General features: G+C 58.6%; 4 protein-coding genes across 4 annotated transcripts; all 4 read right to left on the bottom strand.

Moving 5' to 3' along the window:
* Positions 1-290: 290 nt before the first annotated feature.
* Positions 291-2,213, bottom strand: BXZ73DRAFT_54662 (autophagy-related protein; the record flags this gene model as incomplete). Its single annotated transcript, XM_048021208.1, has 7 exons — positions 291-469; positions 846-883; positions 932-954; positions 1,105-1,161; positions 1,356-1,451; positions 2,006-2,122; positions 2,178-2,213. The coding sequence occupies 7 exons, from the start codon at positions 2,211-2,213 to the stop codon at positions 291-293; spliced, it is 546 nt and encodes a 181-aa protein (XP_047872744.1).
* A 1,652-nt stretch (positions 2,214-3,865) lies between these two features.
* BXZ73DRAFT_106411 (uncharacterized protein) lies at positions 3,866-5,221 on the bottom strand (the record flags this gene model as incomplete). Its single annotated transcript, XM_048016621.1, has 1 exon — positions 3,866-5,221. The coding sequence occupies one exon, from the start codon at positions 5,219-5,221 to the stop codon at positions 3,866-3,868; it is 1,356 nt and encodes a 451-aa protein (XP_047872743.1).
* Positions 5,222-6,178: 957 nt separating this feature from the next.
* BXZ73DRAFT_54664 (MFS general substrate transporter) lies at positions 6,179-8,518 on the bottom strand (the record flags this gene model as incomplete). Its single annotated transcript, XM_048021209.1, has 15 exons — positions 6,179-6,366; positions 6,433-6,566; positions 6,626-6,818; positions 6,870-6,928; positions 7,057-7,081; positions 7,138-7,257; positions 7,310-7,381; positions 7,435-7,483; positions 7,539-7,692; positions 7,746-7,820; positions 7,872-7,915; positions 7,968-8,045; positions 8,102-8,116; positions 8,174-8,241; positions 8,293-8,518. The coding sequence occupies 15 exons, from the start codon at positions 8,516-8,518 to the stop codon at positions 6,179-6,181; spliced, it is 1,500 nt and encodes a 499-aa protein (XP_047872742.1).
* A 1,184-nt stretch (positions 8,519-9,702) lies between these two features.
* Positions 9,703-10,681, bottom strand: BXZ73DRAFT_106409 (major facilitator superfamily domain-containing protein; the record flags this gene model as incomplete). Its single annotated transcript, XM_048016620.1, has 8 exons — positions 9,703-9,890; positions 9,947-10,080; positions 10,148-10,209; positions 10,268-10,341; positions 10,391-10,449; positions 10,512-10,526; positions 10,582-10,606; positions 10,663-10,681. 8 exons carry the CDS (start codon positions 10,679-10,681, stop codon positions 9,703-9,705), a joined length of 576 nt encoding a protein of 191 aa, XP_047872741.1.
* Positions 10,682-12,205: the final 1,524 nt, after the last annotated feature.

The following is a 12,205-nucleotide window of genomic DNA, read 5'->3' as shown; positions in this document are numbered from 1 at the left end:
GGCTTGCCGTGCATCGTCCAACCCTTGAAGGTGGAGACTAGACAGGTTCCTGCCGTGTATGAATGCTAGCAGGCTGCCGCCTGAAGTTAACGCAATCAATCAAAGCACTCGAGCGCACACGTCAGGCCGCGGCACTGGAACGTACAGGATTATAGACGCACCTCCGACACCCTACAGCCCTCAAGGCCACAACCATGGCCAACGCTCCCCGGCGGCCGCCGGTCCACCCCGTGGCACTCCACACCCCCGCGGCCCTTCAACCCGCGCAATCTGCCGCGCTCCAGATGGGCTCACGCGACCTCGACGCCGCCGACCTTGACCGCCATCTTGATGGGGAACGGCGAGATGCTCGACGCGTCCGTTATGAGCGGCACCGCCGCCCGCCCACGCTCCGACGACGCGTGCGCGAGCATCGTATGCAGGCTCTTCGTCAGCGTCCCTGCTAGGTCCGCGTTGAACCTCTGCCGATCTGTGCGCAAGCCGTCAGTGCTGCGATGTATGGGAACGAACGCCAGCCCAGCCCCGTATCGCCTCGTACGGCCCCCTTGCGAAAGGCTGTGAAAGGCAACCTTTGCACAAGTCCTCGCATCGCTATCGTCTGGAATAGAAGAAAACCTGCCAATCCACCATGCTTCGACTTTTGAGGGCGGGCCATAGGCCTCGGACCGTCGTGTACACGCGTTAGGGTGCGGCACTTCTCATCTGTGGGGGCCGCTGCCCGACGCTGCGAACGGGCGCGGCGAGGAAAAGGGGTAGGATGGGACACAGGTGCGCCCCGAACAGCCCGCGAAGAATGGGACACAACCGGCCTGGCGGAGAGTTTTGAACTAAAGGGGGAGGCGTACCTTTCTCTGACGGCTGGCGGATCTCGGCATTTATGATCCTGCGGGCCGCTCAGCCACGAGGCGGTACCATGACGGGAGGAGCATACCATTGTTCCCAGGGAACCTCTTCCTGTCGCACACCGTCAGTAATGATCGCAGAAAGAGCGATGATGTGTGGCCACACACTACTGCGCGACGGACGACAGCTTCATCTCCGCGTCGCAGTGGGGACCATGGTCTGACAGACCGGATCGCGCGGCGTGATGAGAAGGCGACGCACCTCGCCCATGATAAACCACGTCTTCCGTTGCCGCTTCTCCGAGAAGGTCACCATAATCTTCCAAGGCAACGTCCCGCGTTTAGACCGGGCGTTGACATCCAGGGCAATCGTGCGAGGCCGCCGCAGCGGACACAATGGCCACGTTCGAGTGTCGAGGGGTGAGACGGTATATACAGTCAAAGCACCGGTAAGAGGATAAGAGACCGCGTCAGCCGGACTCTGACATTCATGGTAGCGGAGGGGACACGCACCTGGCCACGTTTATTCGCATCGCCCTCCACGCCTTTCCAAAACGCCCCAACGGTGTCCTCGATCCGCTGTCGCATTCCATCGTCGTCGACCCCGGGCTGTGCGCGCGCAGAGTCAGCGTCAGCCTCCGCCTACGACCGGATCGTCCGAGCCTATTCAACCCGCTTCGATTCCGCTGTTCTGACCCGCAGCGCAAAAGCGCCACCGCTGGGCATCAGATCCATGTCCACCGCGCTCCGGCGGCAGCTGCTGTGAGACGGCGTCGACACCCACGTTTGCCCACTCCTCGCCTGCGCCTCAGAAGCTCTCCACCGCCTCGCCAGGGTCATTGGCCATGACCCTGGCGAGGCGAGATCTTGCTCAAGACTTTGACGCCGCGCCGCCCGCGGAGTATTCCTTACTGGCGTCTCCCCCTCTGCGACTCCTCAGGAAAGGTTCGTCGCCTCCGCAGAGCGATCCCCCGAGGACCCGGACCTCGCCTGGGCGGTCCACACTGCGGTTCTGACATACGTGGTGACGCGCCCATGATGTCCCCCACTTCCATCCAGCCTAGCCCTCCAACCCTGGATCCTGGCCCGACACAAATCCCTCGCCCTCACCCTCGGTTCCAACCCGCACGGAAGCCTCGCATACAGCGGGAGAAAACACTCACCATCGTCACGTCCAGCACCTCGAACGTCCGCGGGCGCACGGTCCCGAACAGCCGGTGGAAGAGGACGGCGTGGAGGACGGCGCGCAGGACCTCCCGCGTCTGCAGCCGGTCGAGGACCTGCCCTTCGAGCGCGTTAGCGGGCGGCCCACGGCGCGAGCGAGGGCGCACGCACGAGGTCGATGGTGATCGTGGGGTACGCGGCGTTCATCTCGCTGTTGTTTTGAAGCGTGAGGGTCGTTCGAGGCGAGAGTCTAAGCAGGGAGGTGGGGAGTGCGGACACGCTGCGCGGATGAAAAAGAGGAGGCCGGCGGGGACGAAGAGGGGTGCGCAGTTGCCCTCTCTTATGCGAGGCGAGAAGGGGAGGGCGTAAGGGGCTGCCACAGGGAGGCGGGTGTCGCAAGGCGAGGACGCGAGGTGTGGTCGCAAGAGGAGGAGAGCAGCCTCGATGTATGCGCGTGCCAATGTCGACACACGCCCGATGGCGCGGCGGGCTGGCCGAGGAGGGAAATCGCTGCCCGGCGGGCCGGAGGCAGCGCCGGGCACCATTGTCGGAAAAACCAAATCGGGCTCGCGAGGCCTCGCGAGGCCTTCCGGGGCGATCGGTGTTGCGAGGCCTCGCAAGCTAGGCTAATTAGCTCGCAATCCAACCGCGCGTCTTTCATCGTCTTGCAATATTGCTACCCGACATCAATGCATCACGATCTGTCGACCAGCCTGTCAACGGCGTCCCGGCTCGCATCCCTTGCCGATTACCAGCTTGTGCACTCGTTATAATTCAGATAATCAATGATAATCATTATATTTTCTAGAATACAGTACAGCGCAGAGAACTAGTACAGACGGCGCAAGAACAACGAAAACGGGGGGCGGGGGTGATAACATGGTATATGGGGGCTCGCTGAGGCTCGGCAATAGACGACTTACTTCAGCATGTATACAAATGGCCAAGCAGCTAGCGCAGCGGCGAGCGCACTCTACACGGTGGCTAAATGGTATTCAGACGAGAGGGAAGACGAGATCTGTCTTGAGACAAAAAATATCAGTGAAGCACGCGTGAATAGGCAGCGTGTGGCATATACATTATCCTGGTGCCAGCACAACCGTCCGACGTTCAACCTGGACATGGAGATGAAAGGATAAGTGATGAAGAGCAGGAAAGGATTGAAAGGACACAAACCTGAATGCGACACCATACATGTTGAGTAGTAATAGACAGGAGAGGACTCAGGAAGAGGAGGACGAAGGGGTGACGTGGTGGAAGCAGAGAAAGGAGCGCGGGAGAGGCGCGCACTCAGAGCGAAATCTTCTAAGTCCCTCGTTGTCGGTTGGAGCGTTCACGATGCCGCAATGCCTTACAATATGGTTTCCTGTGCGGTAAGTCCTTGCAATAACTTCAGGCGCCTTGCAATCCCTCTCGAGGCGCTACAGAGCTCGCAATGTCATTGCAAGCCAACCAGCGCGCTTGCAATCCAATTAAAATCCGGTTACGAGATCTTTGGCTTGCAAGGCCGATTTGGATTTTCCGACAATCTAAGCGCGCGCTCATTCCCTTCGATGCGGTCGCCCAGGACGAGTTCAAGCGGTCATAGGTATACTTCGCGTTTAACGTTGCGGGGAGTGGGGATCGAGTCAGCCGTAATTACTATTGCGAACTAAGCGAGCCATGAGTGTCTTTAAATCGTACGTTGTCTCACAACATGCCTTCAGTTTGCTATTCCAAGTTTCCCGTCTTGCACGTAAAATAACTGTGTAGGCAAACTCCGCCAGGTAGTAGTTGTCTAATTTCTAATACTCAGAGTTACGAACTCAAAAACCACAGATGAGCAGCATGCACATTCCACTTCAGATGGAAAACATACATCATACAACAGCAAAACAGCAGACCTCCTTCACCTCGACCCGACGCTCAGCATTTGGGAACAGCGTCTTAACGAACGCGCGGACCTCCCGCTCCGCCTGCTCTCCGTCGCCCCGATATCTGCGCACCTCAATCACCCCCAGAAAGAGGTCATGAAGGGCGCAGTGCGCGGCCAATCCCACCCCCGCGGCGTCCAACGCCCCCGGAACCAGCACCGTCCGCGGGAGGTGCAGCACACGGAGATCGGGGCACCCGCGCGCGAGCTCCGCAAGCACCTCCAGCCCCGGCTTGGCTTCGTCCTCGCTCTCCACCTCTTCGTCATCGTCTTCGATCTCGACGCGCAGCTCGACGAGCGCGGGCCACGCGTTCGCGATCGTCCGGAGGTCGGCGGCGCTGTAGCCGAAGGGGTGATCCGGGACTGCGATATGCAGCGCGCGTAGGTGCCGGAGCGGCGCGAGGGGCGCGAGGAGGTGCGAGAGGTGCACGCACGGCCGTGGACGGGGAGTGCGTTTGTAACTTCGTCCAGAGCGCAGGAGCGTGAGCGTGAGCGTGGTGAGGTCGGGGTAGGCTGCGATGACGGCGTCGAGGGGGGTGTTGGGGTCGCTTCCCGTGGTGTACAAGACGTAGGAAAGGGTCCTGAGAGAAGGGAGCTGCATGAGGTTGACGAAGAGGGTCGCGTACTTGTACGGATCGTTCATCGTGAGCGACGTGAGATTCGGGAGGGAGAAGGACGGTGGGGCGTAGATACTGTTAGGGTCGAAGTGGAACAGGGTGAAGGAAAGCGATTCGAGTGCGGACCATGTTGCCAAATGTGTCAAATTGCTGACGCCCAGTTCCACCCACTCGCAGCACTCGAGATTCCGAAGTCGTGTGGGCTTGGAGACATCGAGGCAACGAAATAGGGTCCATGCCCTATGCTTGACAGTGATGCCTTCCCAGTCGGGGCAGCGAGTGAGGAGAGCGTCGCTAATGCAGGTGTCCCCTTCTATTCCATAGGTGGCTTCAAACGTTACGTGGCGGACACTTGGTGAGAGTAGTGCGAACTGGCCATAGTCCAGCGGGTCGAAAGTACTCCTCAGATTATCACGGTTGTCGAGGATGACTTGACGAAGGCAGGGAAGGAGCGCTTCGTCGCTACCTAACAGTGCTTCCACTTCATTCCAGACGGACACCGCAGCTGCTTTAATTTCGGGCAGGAAGATGGTGATCTCCTCCACGCAGCGCGCATACGACTGAAAATGAGCCCACATCGGATGGCAGTGGAGGTCGGCCGTAGAGTCGAGGTGTCCAACCGTCTGAACCCAGGAGGTCAGTACCCATGCGATATGAAAGAGGTACAGATACTTGCGTAGAACCATGATGGACATTCTTTGCGAAAAAATTTATCATCGTGAGGCGGGTTGTCGCGGTCCTTTGCGATGTCGAGGGTGTGCAGAAGTGCGACCAGGGGGAAGTCGTCGGGAAGCGATCGCCAGAGAACATCGAGAGCGGGACGGGAAAAGCGTCGGCAAGACAAGGCGAGGGCAAAGAGAGTTCTACGTGATCCACGATCTCTGCTATCATCCAAATTCGCGAATATGTCCGGGAGGACGTCGTCGACCAACGGGAAGAAGGACATCTCCAATGAATGTGAGGCGCAAAGAGGGCTGGGTAGTAAGTTAGCCGATAAGAACGTGTTCAGCTTCACTACTACGTACGACGGAAGTGGCGGGAGTAGCTCGAGATGATGAGAGGATGAAGAAGAGAGATATTGGCATCGCATTTTTGGGCCAGTGTTTGGCGCCTGATGAGGAGATGGCGCACGTGCGCATCTCGACGTACTTCTTGGCCCAAGTACTCGCGGACCTCGCGTGCGCGTGCCCGAGCTGCGCGTGCCCCGGACTCCCGCGTTCACCCACTGCAGTCCACTGAGACAGATCATACAGCCGTGATAGATAAGCTCCCCACTCGACGCCAACTTGAGGCCGTGCTCCGTCGCGCGCTTTCGCGCATCTCACAACACTCTCGCTCACTGCCGTCTGCATCAGCATTGGAATCCGCTGCCTGCACCCGCTTCATGGACGACCTCGCGCCCCTCGCGCCACTCCGGGACCTCCGCGCGCCACACATATGCAAGGGCTGCGGGGTCAGTGGCTACTGTGGAGGGCGTCGAGTGGCGAGTTCCCGGACCCGCCATTCTCTGTGGGGTGCTGCACGTTCACGACACGGTCTCGTAGCTCGACAAGGGCGCGCGTCGTGACAGATTAACACCAATGTGCTACACGAGCAGAGGTCCAAAAATGCAAGGGATCCTGCGCTCCTCCCACGAATCAAAGTTAAAGCGTGTACCGGAAGTCCGGCGCGCGGTCGCCCATCCTCCGCAGCTCCTCCGGCGTGTACTTGACCCCGCGCTCGTCCGCCTCCCTCATCGCCGCCTCGCGGCGCGCGTTGATGCGCTTGTACGAAACTACCGCGATCGGGAGCGCGATGAACCCGATGCCGACGAACATGAGCGCGATCCCGTCTGTGATGATGGGTCGTAAACGGGGCATCAGTTGCCGAGGAGAACAGAGAAGAGGAGAAGACGCACGACCGAGGATGTAGCGCGGCGCGTCCTGCGTGCGGTAGATGTTGCTCGCGACCGCGCCGCTGAGGGTGCCGATCCCGAAGTGGAGCGCCATCCCGACCCCGCGCTTGTAGTGGCCCGCGAGGTTGTTCCCCAGCCTACCGTGTTTCCGAGCGTCAGCGCATCGAGTCGCGGCACGGACCAAGGGGATACGCACCAGGCGACGACCCCGGGGAAGCCCGCGTACGAGCCGGCAACGACGAGGAAGGTGCCGAAGTACTTCGCGCCGACGCTCACGTCGGCGATGTTGATCACCAAGCCGACGAGGGAGAGGACGAGCCCGGCGAGGATGAAGGGGTATCGCTTCTTGATCCGGTCGGACCAGACTGACCAGACGAGTAGGGTGACGGCTGCGCTGCACATGAGTAGTGAGCGAAGCGCAGGGAAGGGGGCGGACGTACTGGCGACGACGTAAGGCGGGACGGTGAGGAGCTGAGAGATTGTTGTGCTGAATCCGAAGCTGAGAGAGGGAGGTCAGCACATGATGAGTTCAGGTGACGAAGGCGCGAGTGGACTAACTTGTGGATGATTGACCTTGGACGCGATAAAGTCAGAACCTAGCGGATTGTTTGCATGGATGAAGCTTACGGCAGGAATAAAGAGATCCCGTAGACTAGGGGCCATCGTCAAGGTCAGATACGTTCACTAGGGCAGGCATCATAAACGTACGCGGCGCGACGATAGACCAGTAAATCGGGATATGGATCCACACCTGCCAGTCGAGAAGCGTCTCCCAGATGTGGCGGACCTCGAAGTGCTCCTCCTCCCCAACTGAGGAGTTGTCGTATTCTGTTGTGAAAGGATGTTAGAGCCTGGTGGTTGTAACGTGGACATTGCGCACTCTTCCGATGGATAACCCATGCACGCTCTTCCGGCGTCAAGAACTCGGCGGTCTGTGGGAAGTCAACAACGACTATGAATGCCGAGTAAGCGTCTGTGAGATACGGGACCGATTGTTACGCGTACCGAAGAAGGCGACGAGCCCGACGACGACAGTCAGAAGCCCCTCAATAATCTATTGCGAAAGTCAGAAACGAGGGACAACAGGCACCTTTACGGTGGAAACTCACAAAAATCCACGACCATCCGAGCAGCCCCCCGGTCCCGGACATGAACGAGATGCCAAACGCCAAGAGCCCGGAGAATGCACCCGCAACCGTCGCGCCTCCGAAGAACATGCCAACACGAAACTGCAGCATATGACGAGGGTACCACAGGGAAAGACTAGAAGGCATAGTGAGCGGTCCCCGAAATAGTGAATTTGCCGTTGGACTCACTAGTATACGACGCCGGGAAAGAGGCCAGACTCAGCCACTCCCAAACATACCCGAGTGCCGACGAGTTGAGGATAGCTTTCAAGACACGAATCAGAAAAGCCGACGCTCGCAGACCAACTTGCTTACTTTTTAACGAGACCCATGAGCGTCATGATAATACCCCAAACGACCTGCGAGAACCGGTGAGCGATCCCGGAAGTCGTGTTGAAATTGCACACACACCGTGATTCCGGGAAGCCATCTCGAAGGACGGAACTTCTTGAGCACCAAGTTGGATGGGGATTCAAGTAGACAGTACGGCTACAGGAGATGACAACGTGAGTAGCCGGAGCTCAACCGGCCATAAAGACACTTACAATAAAGTACATCGTCTACGAGATCTTGCGATCAGTCAAAATCAAACGAATGTGATCAGCACAGAACCTCACCAATGCGATGTTGTACTCGTTCCCCGTGAGGTCGAGTTGCGTCGTCAGACCCTGCAGCTTCGCGTTTCCTGTTCGTTCTGCTCAGAAAGAGTTGACAGCATATCGAGGCGAGGACGCACCGATGTTTCCCCGATCCAAGAACGAGCACAAGTACATGAGCGTGAGGATGGGCAGGAGTTGGAGGTCAATCTTGCGCCACAACTTCTTCTCCTGCTCTGCGGTGAGCGTCGGTGGGGGAGGGAGCTCACGATCGCCCCCATACGGTGCATGCTGGACCGTGTCCTCGACCGACTCTTTCTCCGTCCTGTCGACCTGGATGCGCCCCCCGCTCCCTTTCTCTGACATGGTCGTGATACGCGCGTCGTAGGGTGGTGGATGTCGAGTCGTCGGGGACCGTGGTCGAGGGATCGTTAGGGCGTTGACCGGAAGCGGGAACGTGGCAGCTCGTAGCGCGGCGCGGGTCCACTTTTATATACCATCACGCCGCCAGCGGGGGACTGGGCCGACGGGCCGACGGGAGCCAGAGTAGAGGCGAGTGTGTGCGGGATGTTGACGCGATGCTGGGGCCTAGCACGGGATGCGGAAGTGCTACAGACGATACGTACCCGCATCTGCGGAGGGCCGTCACGGAAGAGTAGATAGGCCGAGGGTTTCGGAAGATCCGCGTGCGTTCCATGGACAGCACGCTAAATTCGCGCGGGTGTTCTCCCTCGAAGAGGCAGGAGACTGTTGTGAGCTGGTGAAGGGCAGGTAGCGCTGTGGTGGTACATAACGCAATCTGGAGAAAGATGATGATTGAGCAGGTGAGCATCAGGTTGGCAAAGTTGAAAAGGCTTAGCGCATGTAAACTTGGCCCGGGGCCCTGTGAGTCGTGACCGCCTCAGGACATGGTGTGCTCGTCGCTAAGTATCTAGCAGCTAGAGTATACGACCCTGAGCAGCTTATGAGCGTCGGTGCCTGCAGGGGGATGGCGTCGTCGTCGTCGTCTGCCAACAGATGACGTGCCGAGCTTCCCATTCCAGACGATGATGGCGAGCGCGCAGACCCGGCCCGGAGTAGGCGCCAAACGCCGACTCATCGGGAAAAATACCCAGCCCAGCTGGCAGCCGTGGCACACCCTCTCATGAGTCCTTGAGTACGTCTATCGACCTCCGTCGCACGCAGTCTCATGAGAGAAAACCCGGTTTTTAGACTTCGGTAATTCGCAATGTAAAAGCGGTACGGTACGGAAACCATTTCAGCTTTGTCCTTACTACCTTTTCGGCAGACCGGTCACGCGTCAGGGCGTGTCTACGGAGGAAGAGATCTGCAAAACTGACGAGGTGATCTCGCAATATCCTTCAGATGAAGACCGGGGGAACATGAGAAGGGAGACGCAGCCCTCACCACCCCTCCAACGACCCAGATGCGTGCCTGAACGAGATGCCTTGGCCGCCGCTAATACTTCCGCGAGTTTCGGAAAACACCACAGGTAACAAGAGTGACCTCATATCATGCTCGCATAGATCGCGCGCACGCTCCTCCCACGATCAAAGCGTGTACCGGAAGTCCGGCGCGCGGTCGCCCATTCTCCGCAGCTCCTCGGGCGAATACTTGAACCCGCGCTCGTTCGCCTCCCTCATCTCGGACTCACGCCGCGCGTTGATGCGCTTGTACGACAGCACCGCGATGGGCACCGCGACAAGACCGATCCCCACGAACATCAGCTCAATCCCGTCTAGGTCCCTCGAGCAATTAGCACCCTTCGCGAGCCAGAGACGAGAGAAGACGTACGGCCGAGCGCGTATCGCGGCGCGTCCTGCGTGCGGTAGATGTTGCTCGCGACCGCGCCGCTGAAGTTGCCGATGCCGATCTGGAGCGCCATCCCCATCCCGCGCTTGTAGTGCCCCACGAGGTTGTTCCCCAGCCTGTGCGCGTGTCCCAGAACAGCGGACGTTAGATGGATCCGGGCGACGGGAGAGGACGGACACGCACCAGGCGATGATCCCGGGGAAGCCGGCGTATGCGCCGGTGACGACGAGGAAGGTGCCAAAGTCCTTGGCGCCGATGCCCACGTCGGCGATGTTGATCGCGAAGCCGGCGAGGCAAAAAAACGAGCCCGGCGAGTATGAAGGGGTATCGCTTCTTGATCCGGTCGGACCAGAACGCCCAGAGGAGGAGGGTGATGGCTGCCATGGGCGTGAGCAGCGGGGCGAAGAGCGAGGGAGGCAGACGTACTGGCGACGACGTAGGGCGGGACGGTGAGCAGCTGGGAAATTGTGGTGTTGAATCCAAAGCTTAGAAATAAAGGTAAGCGCGACGCGGACACGGATTAAAATGACTGTGCCGGTAGACGAACCCATTGATGATCGACCTTGAGCGCGATACTGTCAGCAAGCAGAGGGTATATGCTAGCAAGTGGAACGTACGGAAGGAATAAAGAGATCCCGTAGACTATAAACCCGTGTCAAGTTGAGATACGTTCATTGGGGTCAGCATCATAAACTTACGCGGCGCGACAATGGACATGTTTATCAGACTGTGTATCCAGACCTTTGGATTTCGAGTCTTCGGGGAACGTGGTCGAGAGGCGTCGTGGTCCCAGGAGGCGGGAACGCAACCGCTCGTGGCGCGGCGCGAGCCCATTCTCAGGTGCCGTCACACCTGTCCAAATCCACTCGCGAGGCAGGGTATTTTGGAGAAGTGTGTGCGTCCCAGATTGCAAGTGGAGTAAGATGCCTGGCAAAGATGTTCTCAGTCGAAGCTTCGAAGCATCGGAAAAGGAGAAGGTCCACTGCCTAGTGGAGAGGTGGGAACCAGTTTCGAGTAATGGCACATTGCACTGCGAAAAAAATCGACAGTAACGAAACGCGAAGCTGTGATATATTTAAGTAGAGTTCAGAAGGCTCAGCGTGCAGACGGACTTAATTGGACGGGGTGGACTTGGCTGGGGAACCCGTGACCTTAGATGCACGGTAAACTTCTTGCGAGTGAGAGACATGCGATTATAACACTTCAGAGTTCGTAGACGCGGTCGAACAATATGGTGAATAGTCTTCGCGGTGAGGGCATAATCATGACACGAGACGAGAGCAGCTCGAACGGTGTGCGTGCTGTCAGCGCTTAATCGGCCGGCCCGGATCCCGCGCCCAAAGCGGGACGACTCACCGGGAAAAAGCGCCAATAAACGACGAAGCGTTCGCTGGACGAGGCCAGAGCCTGGAGGAGGAGGAGGGGCCTGAGTCGGAGCATCTAGTACTTACACTGTTGGGGCCCACCCATTACAAGCACGCAGAGAACCAACACACTACCCGCGCCTCATCCCCCTCTCCCTTAGCATGACATTCACCGACTCCGGCAGAGACTCACAGTGCGTGCGCCTGGATACCCTACGTAGCTTACTACTAGCTCTGTTAGAATCTGCTCCTGGCTCCCCTGCTTGTGCGCGCTGCACATATACATCGCACTAGGTGGCTCGCCAGCAGCAAGTATGACGTCTTCCCGCGGGCCTCCGCGTGCTTGCGCTCATCGAGTTCCTGATCGGGGTTGGTTGAATCGCTCGCGCGACTCGAGGTCTGTCCGAGGGACTTGACGAAAGCGAGGCAGAGGAGGTGTGCCGCGTGTGTCGAGGCTGACATTGGCAGTTGTTGGCAGTCGGATGGCTCCGGCCCGGGGTGCGGGCAGTGCCGAAACAAGCGGCGTCGGCGTGGTCTTCCCGATCTTCCGTGCACCCTCTCTTGACCCTGTCCGCACCAGCAGTATGTCAAACGATCACTCTCTCGCACAAGTGGACGATGTCCTCGCAGAAATATGCTCCACCTTCGATCCCTTCATATATGAGGAAGCGTCTCGCAAAACTCTCCTCTCATTCGCCTTGTCCTGCCAACGCTTCGCTCGTCCTGCCCTCAAAATTCTCTGGGGGTCCCTACCCGATGACGCCCCTCTGGTTTCACTTCTCCATACGCTAGGAATTGCTCAGGATCGACGCGTTGAGTGGCAAGAACACGGAGACGATCCAGAGACTGGTGATGAATCTACGGTGAGACCCACTCC

This window comes from Epithele typhae, assembly GCF_022376455.1.
Source record: "Epithele typhae strain CBS 203.58 chromosome Unknown BXZ73scaffold_82, whole genome shotgun sequence".
In the NCBI taxonomy this organism is placed as follows: domain Eukaryota; kingdom Fungi; phylum Basidiomycota; class Agaricomycetes; order Polyporales; family Epitheliaceae; genus Epithele; species Epithele typhae.
This window is presented reverse-complemented; position numbering and strand designations above follow the sequence as displayed.